Source organism: Trichosurus vulpecula, chromosome 7 (assembly GCF_011100635.1).
Source record: "Trichosurus vulpecula isolate mTriVul1 chromosome 7, mTriVul1.pri, whole genome shotgun sequence".
Classification (NCBI taxonomy): Eukaryota; Metazoa; Chordata; class Mammalia; order Diprotodontia; family Phalangeridae; genus Trichosurus; species Trichosurus vulpecula.
This window is the reverse complement of record NC_050579.1, coordinates 44,193,704-44,205,488: the sequence shown is the minus strand read 5'-3', so window position 1 is coordinate 44,205,488 and position 11,785 is coordinate 44,193,704. Positions and strand designations below refer to the sequence as shown.

Genomic DNA, 11,785 nt, shown 5'->3' with positions numbered 1-11,785 from the left:
GGCTCCAAGAAAGCATACAGAATAGTCAGTTGGAAAGCCCAGTTTATGAAGCTAAGAAAAGGTTAATCTTACATAGATAAATGGATTGGGAAGGAAAATGGAGGGTTAAAAAATCTTTGGACATGTGTTCACTTTTATGTTCTAAGATCAAGTGCCTAGTCCAGAGGTGAGGAACATGTAGCCTTTAGTGATCCTCAGTGAAAACTTAACATAGTCTTTTAAAGAATACACTTAAGAGAGGCATCTGAGTGTAGTAGATAGTGAGAACTGGCCTTGGAACCAGAAAGATCTTAGTCTAAATGCTTTTTCTTACACATAGAGGCTACGAGACCCTGGGCAAGGTCCTAAGACTGTAAGTTGCAGAAAACCTGCATTGGTAGTGGGTGTTTCCAGACCCTAAAGTTCCCTGTATCAGTGATGTCACAGGCCAAGTTTCCATTCCCCTCTAAATGAACATAAGTGCAATGCAATTTTGATCACACCATGATATAGTCTTGTATCAATATGCACCTGTGATTGCATATGACAGACACTCATTTGAAGGCTAGTTGAGGCTGAAGGCACCAGTTCTGGAACCAAAGCAAGTTTAGTTCACAGTAAACAGATGCAAAAAAAAATAATCTCTTGATCATTAAAAAAAATTCTTGGTAAATGTAAAGAAATGAAACTTTTTTGATTGTTGCTCAAATTTGTAAAATGTGATTGCTTTCTCATGTTGTGAATTTAATTTCAGCAGTCCATGACAGTCTGGCCTGACCAGAACTCTCCTTTGAATAGTTGCTTTTGTATTTCTTATGAAAAAATATTCCCAACATCCTGTCAAATATAATAAAAGCTTAGTGATTTGGGCATGTATGTGTGTGGGATTTTTATGTTAGTTTCCAGTCTTTGTGCTGTGAAGACGAAGAGATGAAACAGGAAAAAAGTAAGTAATTGCCAACCATTTATTAATTGATTTCCATAGTCCAATTATTTCAACAAGAATGTCCCCAAGATAGTATCAATTAGCCTCAAAGGGTTATGGGTTGATGGGTCTTGTCCTAAGGCCTAAGGGTACCTGAACAGTCATCCACACATTTTCCACTACACATTCGCCTTTCCCAACACACTCCCTCTAAATAACTCTGGCAGGTTCCAGGTACCAATCAATAAGGCAGATCTTCAGAATTCTCTGAGTTGGTTTCATGTCCAGCTGAAATTCACAGAGCTGCAAAGATCTACAATCCCATCAAGGACTAGGGGAAAGAACTAAGTACTAAGGAATATACTAGACATCTACTTTTATTTAAAAAAAAAATTTTTTTTTTGAGTTGCGGAGCTTTTTAAGAAACACTTTGGTTTTGCTTCATGAACTTGTTTGTAGTCTCCTGGTTAATATTTTTGTTTTTGGAGAAACAGCCCTAAATCCAAGTCTTCTTAGTTATTAAGTTATCAGAGTTCAGGTTAATCTCAAACTTTAAACATTGATTCCAATTATGAGTTGCCTTCACAAGTGGACTGTCTAAAATGGCCTCCTTATTAAAAGGTTGTGGCAATATAGTTACAAAATAGCAAGGAAGCCTTAAGGCTACAATGGGAGTGACTGCCACTCAAGATGGAATTGGGTTGAGGTAAACTGAATTTTATTTGTTTTTGGAGAAATCTCACTTGCACAGGCTTTGGAAATTGCTCTCTTCAGGCCCAATTATGTTACCCAGGGAAGAACCGCAGATCTTGATTCTTGCGTTAGTCTGACAACTGATGAACAGGAGAGTGTCCCCCCCAAAATTCCTTAAACCAAACTATTGTTTCTTAATGAACACCACATCTGTATCAATGAATGAAGACATTCTGTAGTAAAGAGCTACAAGAAAGATTGAAGAAAGATAGATTAAGAGGTGTTTTTTTTTTGGAGGAGAGAAAACCCTCCACTTATTTTGACAGAAAAGAGAGTTTTCCCATAACCAAAAAGAACTTGTGCTTGATGAGTCACTTGGTACACGGTGTTTTCCATTTCCTGTTGTCTAAACTTTTGTAAGTGATAGGACTTCGACAGCTTCTCCTATGGACGATATTGGGACCTTTGTTCTTGAATATATTCATAGAGTGGGCTGGAACGGACAATTGGTTTAGAAATTTGTCGTGAGCTAAATTCCTGGGCCTGCCTACGACTTTTGTCTTCCTCTCTGGACTGCCTGTCTCGGAGCTGGCCCGGCGTTTGCGAGTCGATTTCTTGACGGTACCGCTGCCCTTCTCGCTCCTGTCTGCGGAGCTGCTCTTCCTCACGGAATTTCCTGTCCCGTTCCTGGCGCCTCCGCTCCTGCTCTAGTTCCTGTCTGCGCAGTTGCTCCTCCTCACGGAATTTCCTCTCCCGTTCCTGGCGCCTCTGCTCCTGCTCTAGCTCCTGTCTGCGAAACTGCTCTTCCTCACGGAATTTCCTGTCCCGTTCCTGGCGCCTCTGCTCCTGCTCTAGTTCCTGTCTGCGGAGCTGCTCTTCCTCACGGAATTTCCTGTCCCGTTCCTGGCGCCTCTGCTCCTGCTCTAGTTCCTGTCTGCGGAGCTGCTCTTCCTCACGGAATTTCCTGTCCCGTTCCTGGCGCCTCTGCTCCTGCTCTAGTTCCTGTCTGCGGAGCTGCTCTTCCTCACGGAATTTCCTCTCTCGTTCCTGGCGCCTCTGCTCCTGCTCTAGGTCTTGTCTGCGGAGCTGCTCCTCCTCACGGAATTTTCTGCTCCGTTCTTGGAGTCTTTGCTCCTGCTCTAGCTCCTGTCTGCGCAGTTGCTCCTCTTCACGGAATTTTCTGTCGCGTTCCTGACGGCGCCTCTGCTCCTGCTCTAGTTCCTGTCTGCGGAGCTGCTCTTCCTCACGGAATTTCCTCTCCCGTTCCTGGCGCCTCTGCTCCTGCTCTAGGTCTTGTCTGCGGAGCTGCTCCTCCTCACGGAATTTTCTGCTCCGTTCTTGGAGTCTTTGCTCCTGCTCTAGCTCCTGTCTGCGCAGTTGCTCCTCTTCACGGAATTTTCCGTCGCGTTCCTGACGGCGCCTCTGCTCCTGCTCTAGTTCCTGTCTGCGGAGCTGCTCTTCCTCACGGAATTTCCTCTCCCGTTCCTGGCGTCTCTGCTCCTGCTCTAGCTCTTGTCTGCGGAGCTGCTCCTCCTCACGGAATTTCCTGTCGCCTTCCTGACGGCGCCTCTGCTCTTCCTCCTCTTCCTGCTGGAGGAGCTGTTCTTCCTCACGGAACCTCCTGGCTGGTTCTTGTCGACGTCTTTGCTCCTGCTCCTCTCTGTAAAGCTGTTCTTCCTCACGAAACTTCCTGTCTTGTTCTAGACGGCGTCTCCTTTCTTCTTCTACTGCTTGCTGGAGGCTTTGCTCTTGCTCTCGGAATTTTCTGTCTCGTTCCTGCCTGCGTCTCTGTTCTTGCTCTAGTTCTTGCTCCCTCAGCTGCTCTTCCCTGGGGAATGTCCTGTCTCGTTCTTGACGGCGTCTTAGCTCTTGTTCTCTTTCCTGGCGACGGAGCTGCTCTTCCTCGCGAAATCTTCTGTCTCGTTCTTGACGTCCTGTCAGTTCTTGCTCCCGCTCCTTCCTGAGGAACCGCTCTTCCTCTTGTTCCAGCCTGCGTCTCTGTTCCTCTCGTTGCTGAGAGAGCGCGCCCTCTTCCTCCGGGAATTGCCTGTCCCGGGCCTCCTGGGAGCGCCGTTCCTTACGGTATTGTCTGTCTCGCTCCTGAGGGTAGGTCTCCTCTTCCTCCTGGAGTTGTCTGTCTCGGGCCTGGAGGAGTCTTTTCCTTCTCTCTTGGTCCTGCCCGCGAAACTCCTGCTCCTCGCGGAACTTCCTGTCTCTGCTCTGACGAAGTCTTTTCGCTTCTTCTCGTTCCTCTTGGTACAACGGTTCTTCATCCGAGAATTTCCCATCTTGCTCCTGGCGGCTTCTCCTTTCTTGTTCTCGCTCTTGTTGGAGTCTTTGTTCTTCTTCTTGGGATAGCCTGCCTCTTTCTTGGAGACGTTGCTTCTCCGCCTCTCGTTCCTGCCTGTACCTCCGTTCTTCTTGCTCGTCCTGATACAGCTGTCTGTCCTGCACCCGACGGGATTTCTCGTACCCGAACGGTCTGTCCAGATCTGCACGACCACTCTCGTCTTCGTTATCTCCGGCGGGCCAGTCACGAACTTGAGAATCTTCTTGCTCCCAGTCCCTCCTCTGTTCATCCTCCCTACGTTTGGAGTAAAGCCTTCTGTTACGGGCTTCATTTTCCTTGTGGGGTTGCCATTGCCACTTCAGACGTGGGCTCTGGGCTTCCTCACGGAATGGCAGGTCACTCTCCTGTTCCTGGAAATCCTCGCTCTCAGGGTATTGTCGGTCCCTCTCTTTTCTTAGCTGCTCCTCCTCCCGGTATTGCCGGTCTTGCTGCTGCAGGCGAAGTCTTTTCTCCTCCAGTTCCAGGCGCTGGAGCTGCTCTTCCTCCTCCCGGAGCTGCTCTTCCTCCCGGTACTGCCCATCTCTCTGCTCCCGGCGCCTTCTCTTCTCTAACGCCTCACGTCTCTTTTCTACCTCCTGTTCCAGGCGCTGGAGCTGCTCTTCCTCCTCCTGGAGCTGCTCTTCTTCCTCCCGGAGCTGTTCTTCCTCTCGGTACTTTCTGTCCCGCTGCTCCTGGCGCCTCCTCTTCTCCTCCCTCTCCAGGCGCCGGAGCTGTTCTTCTTCCTCCTGGAGCTGTTCTTCCTCCCGGTACTTTCTGTCCCGCTGCTCCCGGCGCCTCCTCTTCTCTAACGCCTCACGTCTCTTTTCTACCTCCTGTTCCAGGCGCTGAAGCTCTTCTTCCTCCTCGCGGAGCTGTTCTTCCTCCCGGTACTGTCCGTCTCGCTGCTCCCGGCGCCTCCTTTTCTCTAATTCCTCACGTCTCTTTTCTACCTCCCGTTCCAGACGCTGGAGCTGCTCTTCTCCCTGAAGCTGCTCTTCGTCCTCCTGGAGCTTCTCTTCCTCCCGGTACTGTCTATCTCGCTGCTCCTGGCGCCTCCTCTTCTCCTCTCTCTCCAGGCGCTGGAGCTGTTCTTCCTCTCGGTACTTTCTGTCCCGCTGCTCCTGGCGCCTCCTCTTCTCTAACGCCTCACGTCTCTTTTCTACCTCCTGTTCCAGACGTTGGAGCTGTTCTTCCTCCTCCCGGAGCTGCTCTTCCTCCCGAGACTGGTCTCGCTGCCGGCGCCTCCTCTTCTCTAATTCCTCACGTCTCTTTTCTACCTCCTGTTCCAAGCGCTGGAGCTCTTCTTCCTTCTCGCGGAGCTGCTCTTCCTCCCGGGACTGTCCGTCTCGCTGCTCCCGGCGCCTCCTCTTCTCTAACGCCTCACGTTTCTTTTCTACCTCCTGTTCCAGGCGCTGAAGCTCTTCTTCTTCCTCTCGGAGCTGCTCTTCCTCCCGGGACTGTCTGTCTCTCTGCTCCCGGCGCCTCCTCTTCTCTAACTCCTCACGTCTCTTTTCTACCTCCTGTTCCAAGCGCTGGAGCTCTTCTTCCTTCTCGCGGAGCTGCTCTTCCTCCCGGGACTGTCCGTCTCGCTGCTCCCAGCGCCTCCTCTTCTCTAACTCCTCACGTCTCTTTTCTACCTCCTGTTCCAGGCGCTGGAGCTCTTCTTCCTCCCGGAGCTGCTCTTCCTCCCGGTACTGTCCGTCTCGCTGCTCCCAGCGCCTCCTCTTCTCTAACGCCTCACGTTTCTTTTCTACCTCCTGTTCCAGGCGCTGAAGCTCTTCTTCTTCCTCTCGGAGCTGCTCTTCCTCCCGGGACTGTCTGTCTCTCTGCTCCCGGCGCCTCCTCTTCTCTAACTCCTCACGTCTCTTTTCTACCTCCTGTTCCAGGCGCTGGAGCTCTTCTTCCTCCCGGAGCTGCTCTTCCTCCCGGTACTGTCCGTCTCGCTGCTCCCGGCGCCTCCTCTTTTCTAACGCCTCACGTCTCTTTTCTACCTCCTGTTCCAGGCGCTGAAGCTCGTCTTCTTCCTCCCGGAGCTGCTCTTCCTCTCGGTACTTTCTGTCCCGCTGCTCCTGGCGCCTCCTCTTCTCTAACGCCTCACGTCTCTTTTCTACCTCCTGTTCCAGACGTTGGAGCTGTTCTTCCTCCTCCCGGAGCTGCTCTTCCTCCCGGTACTGTCCGTCTCGCTGCTCCCGGCGCCTCCTCTTCTCTAACTCCGCACGTTTCTTTTCCACCTCCCTCTCCAGGCGTTGCAGCTGCTCTTCCTCCTCCCGGAGCTGTTCTTCTCTCAGCTGCCTCTCTCTTTGCTCGCGACGTTCCCGCTCGCGTTCCTGCTCAGAGGGTTTGGAGTAGAGTCGGTTACGGCGTCTCTGGGCTTCTTCTTCTGGCAGCCACTGGACTTTGAGGTCGCGGCGTCGCTCCTCTTCTTGGAGCTGCCGGTCGCGTATCTGTCGCCGGCGAGCCTGCTCCTCTTCACGTCGCTGTCTTTCCTGCTCCTCCTGGAAGCGGTCGTCGACGTCCCTATCCCGCAGCTGACCGAACCTGTCCTGACGCTGCAACGCCTCTTCGTCGCGCAGCTGCCTCTCTCGCTCCTCAAGGCGCCTTCCATCCTCTCTCTCCTGGCGCCGTCGGAGCTGCTCTTCTTCCTGTTGAAGCTGCTCTTCCTCGCGATACAGCTGCTCCCTCTGCTCCTGGAGCCTCCTCCTCTCTTGCTGCTGAAGCTCGCGCTCCTCTTCCTCTCTCAGCTGCCTCTCTCGTTGGGCCCGACGTTCTTGTTCAGAGGGCCTGGAGTAGAGTCGGTTTCGGCGTCTCTCGGCTTCTTCTTCCGGCAGCCACTGGACTTTGAGGTCGCGGCGCCGCTCCTCCTCTTGGCGCTGCTGGTCGCGTATCTGTCGCCGGCGAGCCTGCTCCTCTTCACGTCGCTGTCTTTCCTGCTCCTCCTGGAAGCGGTAGTCAACGTCCCTATCCCGCAGCTGACCGAACCTGTCCTGACGCTGCAACGCCTCTTCCTCGAGCAACTGCCTCTCTCGCTCCTGGCGCCGCTGTCTCTCCTCTCTCTGTTGTCGGCGTCTCAGCTCTTCCTCCAGGAATTGGCCATCCTCCTGCCTGCGGGGCTTAGAGTAGAGTTTGTTCTGCCGACCTTGAACTTCTCTTTCCAGCTGCCACTGCAGTCGGAGGCCGCGGCTCTCACCTTGCTCGCGGGCCTGTCTTTCTTCTTGACGTCGTAGCTGCTGCGCTTCCTCCAAGCCCTGCTCTGCACGTTCCTGCAGCCTTTCTTCCTGGCGCTCTCTCTGTCGCTCCCTTTGCTGCCTCTCCTGCTCTTGCCTTCTGTACCCTTCTGCGCTCTCCTGTCTCTGTTCGCGGCGGCGACGCTCTTGCTCTCGCTCCAGTGTCAGTTTCTCCTCTTCTTCCCGGATCTGCCTCTCTCTCTGTCTTTCCCTCCCGGGTCTTTGCAGCTGCTCTTCCTCCAAGCGCTGCCTCTCGCGCTCCTGCAGCCGCCTCTCGCGCTCCTGGAGTCGCCTTTCTTGCTCTTGGCGCTGCAGCTGCTCTTCCTTAGAGGCGCTCGACCTCTCCAGCTTCTGGCGCCCTTCATTTCGCTGCAGTTCGCGTTCCTGTTCGGCTCTTTGCAGCTCTTCTTCCTCTTGGAGTTGCCTCTCCCGGGCGCCGCGCCTCCTCTGGTTTTCCTCTTGTGACCTTTCGCTCTTTTCCTCTAGTTTAACTCGTCTCTTCTCTTCGTTCCCGGTGGCCCGGCTAAGCGCATAATAACAAGCCTGAGCTATTTTGAACACTAGTAAGAGATACTCTTTGCAATCGACATGCCCGTTACGATCTCGATCGAGAAGTTGCAGGACCAGTTCCACGGTCTGGGGGTCGTGTGGTCTCTAGTAAAATAGAAGAAAAAGAAAATTTTGACCATCTAATGCAGATTGGATCCCAAGAATAGCATGGCAGCTTTTAGTGACTCCTGTATGTTTTGTGAGGCCTTACTGCCTAAGAGATTCTTTTTCAAGCAATATGAACATCACCTAGAAGACCTCAGTTCAAATCCCACCTCTGACGCTTACAACTCGTATGACCGTGGGCAAGTCATTTAGTCTCCTCCGTAAGATAAAGGAGTCGGACCAGATGGTTTTTGAGGTCATTTATAGATCATGACCTATGATCCTTTGCACTCCCCACTTCTGCTGTTTATTAACTATATGACCTTGGACAAGTCACTTAAATTTTGAGCCTAAGTTTCCTCAACTCTAAAATGATGCGGTTGGCCAGATGGTCTCTGAGATCCCTTCCAGCTCTCGTTCGAAAATTCAATTGTGTAAGCCTTGTTGCCCCTTTGTAAGGCAGGCATTTTATTTTAAAGGTCATAGACACTGGGAATTGTCATGTCTTCTACTTGTTCAGTCTTTTCAGACTCTTCATGTCCCCCTTTGGGGTTTTTTTTTTTGGCAAAGATACTGGCATGGCCCACTATTTCCTTCTCCAGCTCATTTCACAGAAGAGATAAACAAGATTAAGTGGCTTGCCCAAGCTCACACAGCTCGTAAGTGTCTGAAGCCAGATTTGAACTCAGGAAAATGAATCCTCCCAATACCGAAGCCCAGTGCTCTATCCACTGTGCCATCTAGCTGCCCTCAATTGTCATATCTAGCATCCATCCACCCATCCATCCACCCATCTATCTGTCTGTCTGTCTACCTATCTTTTATCTATCTGCCTACCTATTTTTGCAAATTCACTTCAGATTGATCTCAGACCCAAGAAAGTCCACTAATCACTGCTGTTGAGAATAAATTTGCATTCATCTTCATGGACAGATTGGGGACTGTTTGTGAAAACCAGAATTTGTGAAATAGTTGGCTGGTGCCACATATACCTGTTATGCTAAGATCCATCGTCTTACATGGACCAGGAAAAGATTGTTTTTCATAATTAAAATAAAATCACGTTCTGGTAGAACAAAACACTTGTTATGGCAGAATTATATTAGAGAACAAACACAAATTAGCTAAAATGTTAGGAAGTACATTTGAAAATCCCTTCCATAATCAACATTATTTTGGTATCTTTGGTAGTGATATTCTCAACTTCTTATAAAAGATATATTTGAATCATAGTCAAGAGAGGTAGTATAAGGTAATGGATATGAAACCTGCCACCAAGTTAGGAAGAACAAAGTTTAAGTCCTATCGCTGATACATATTGGCTATGTCGACCTGGATAAATCACTTAATTCTCAGTTTTCTAAGAAACTTGCAGTTGCAGAGACAGTGAAAATCTGCATTAGTGGAGAGAGTTAATTCATCTGGGAGTTCCTAATGTTAAGGGAATCACAGGTGCACTTTCTCAGTTTTCATACCTTTAAATACTGTCTTTTGAGAATCTTGACAACATTGCTGATCTGTACAGCTAAGAGTTAAGCCCAGAAAGAGATGCCTGAGCTAGTCTAGACCTATGCCAAAGTGAAGTTACTAGATATTCCCAAACTATCTCCTTGAACTATCCCAGAAGAAATCACATTTCTCAGAATCAAGGAAGAGTCCCTTCTTGCTTTCCTCTGTCAGTTCTTACCCGGAGGATATCTCCAAACTCCCTCTGCAGGAGATTCTTCAGGGCTTTTTTGCTCAGTGATGTTCCATCAGAATCAGTTTGTGCATATTCGTTGTAAACTTCGATGATATCAATGATGCTTTTCAGTAGCTGAGGCATTTTTCCCTGCAAATTTAAGTAAACCTGCAAGAATAAAATAGGGCAATCATGGAATCATTGGACTTGAGTTAAAGTCTGTTTCTCTACTCTTAATCAGGTTTCAACTCCACGGTTCTAGGCAGATAGTGTCCATTGTAGCAGTAATTATTTTCCTCTGAATAATTATATTTATATATACACCAGAACTAGTTTTCTACTATGGTCTTGCAAAAGCATTTCATATATGAATATTGTCTTCAGAAAAGAAAGCAGAAATATTGATAAAAACTATTATAAGAGGGAGTATGGCATAGTGGATAAAGTAGTGGACTTGAAGGCAAGAAGATTAGGTTCAAATCCTGCCTTAGATGCTTACTAGTTCTGTCTTGGTTTCTTCAACCTTTCCAGGTCTAAATCTATTACCCCTTTTTATTTACATAGCACTTTAAAAACTTATGAAGCACTATATATACATCCAGTGGGATAGAAAAGGAGTGACCAAAGAGCAGGGTGGTAGGAAAAACACTGGGTTTGGAGTCACAAGATGTGGGATTAAATCCTGTCTTTGCCACTAACTTTCTACTTGGCCTTGGACAAATCACTTCATCTCTCTGGGACTCAGTTTCCTTATCTGACAAATAAGAGGGTTGGACTACATAATCACTGAGATACCTTCAAGCTCTAAATCCTATGAACCTGTGAATCTGCTTCAAGTTAATCTGTAGTCAACTCTTGGTTGTCCACCTTTTGATAAATTTGCATAATATATCCTTCATTGGTACCATTTAAAAGAACAGACAAAGAAATAAGACTTAGCTTCTTTGGTTCTCAATTTTCTCATCTGTAAAATGAGGAGGTTGGATTCAATAAATCCTAAAATTCTTTTCACCTCCCAATCTGTGATTCTGTGAGAGGCATGTTAAATCAGCCTCTCTTGTTGCTCATAACCAGTTCTCTCTAAAAGTGAGCAAAGGAGGAAGGCAAAAGTGATGGGTGAAGAGGTTAGAAACTTTCACATAGTCACACTTTTAAGGAAACTGTATGCACACATATATACATAACATATGCACATGTGTTATATATATGACATATACATATGTATGCATATTAGCAATTAGAATGATGAAATGGGCATCTGACTTCCCCCAAGTTATACAAACAATCCATAGAGAAGCCAGAAGTCAAACCTGCAAATCACCAATTCCAGTCCCATTATACCACCATTAAATATTGTTGCTTCTGAATGCTAAAGTCAACACCTAATGACACAACTGCCAAGTAGACATTAAGCTCAAGATATCACATTTTCAAATGAAGAATGTTATAAAAGTTAACTCAGCTCCCCTGTGAAAAGCATCTGAGAGACCATCCCTGGGAGGGCAACATTATGAGGACAGACAAGATACTTTGAACAGAACTCACTTTTTCATTAACTTTTTTATTACAAGAGACGTAAGTCACTTAAATCTCACCAATGTAGCAGAATCACCCTCTCCCCCAAATGAATCTGTCAAGGCTCAGGCAGAAGCAGAGCTCTGTTAAAGCAATCCATCAAGCAACTCTATTGGCTATATATTTTGCCTTGGCTTACCTATTCTTTTTGTCATAAACAACCTCTGAAACCCATAACTTGATAGTCACTACAGTCATACTGAAGAAAACAAGGAAACACATAGAGGACAAAACAGCACAAGATGCAACTGTTATACAGTGTCCTAAAAATCTTAGAGCAGCTTTTAAGGTTAAAATTGCCCCAAGACTTTTGGGACAAAAGTCTTGAAATTGCCTTGAAGAAGACAGAGTTGAAACAGAGTGCTCTCTAGGACCTAGATCATAAATAACTTAACTTCCAAAGACAAAGATTAGGAGCCTCTGAAAAGGGTTCAATTTCCCAGACTCCCACAAAACCTTTCCCAATGCATAGGTCCCTACAAACATCTCCCCCAGCTCAAAGCAAAGCATCACTAGGAAGAACAAGATCCCACAGAATGGGACTTACCCACTTCACCAGAGGAAGAAGTCAAGTGTTCGTTGACAAGGCTGGCAAGGGTACTGAGCATATGAGAGCAGGGCCTTTTATAGGGGTTTTAATTGTGCCCTAGAGAGCCACTTAGGAAGGAGACACCCACTCTGTGGGATGGCCTGATTCATTCCCAACCAAGCCCAGCTCCACCTCT

General features: G+C 48.1%; 1 protein-coding gene across 1 annotated transcript; it reads right to left on the bottom strand.

Moving 5' to 3' along the window:
• Positions 1-2,041: 2,041 nt before the first annotated feature.
• On the bottom strand, positions 2,042-9,629 carry TCHH (trichohyalin). Its single transcript, XM_036768170.1, has 11 exons — positions 9,492-9,629; positions 6,367-7,804; positions 6,258-6,321; positions 6,158-6,209; positions 5,681-6,007; positions 5,324-5,395; positions 4,917-5,041; positions 4,757-4,844; positions 4,520-4,708; positions 4,347-4,450; positions 2,042-3,932 (listed from the first exon to the last, which is right to left on the bottom strand). Exons 1-11 carry the CDS (start codon positions 9,627-9,629, stop codon positions 2,042-2,044), a joined length of 4,488 nt encoding a protein of 1,495 aa, XP_036624065.1.
• Positions 9,630-11,785: the final 2,156 nt, after the last annotated feature.

Excerpts from the sequence above, each read along its gene's own strand:
- TCHH (XM_036768170.1), bottom strand. The coding sequence starts at position 9,629 with ATGCCTCAGCTACTGAAAAGCATCATTGATATCATCGAAGTTTACAAC. Across the intron at positions 7,805-9,491 it reads AGTTTGGAGATATCCTCCGG|AGACCACACGACCCCCAGAC; the intron begins GTAAGAACTGAC and ends CTATTTTACTAG. Across the intron at positions 3,933-4,346 it reads CAATACCGGGAGGAGGAGCA|ACTCCAACAAGAGCGAGAAC; the intron begins GCTAAGAAAAGA and ends AGAAGAACAAAG.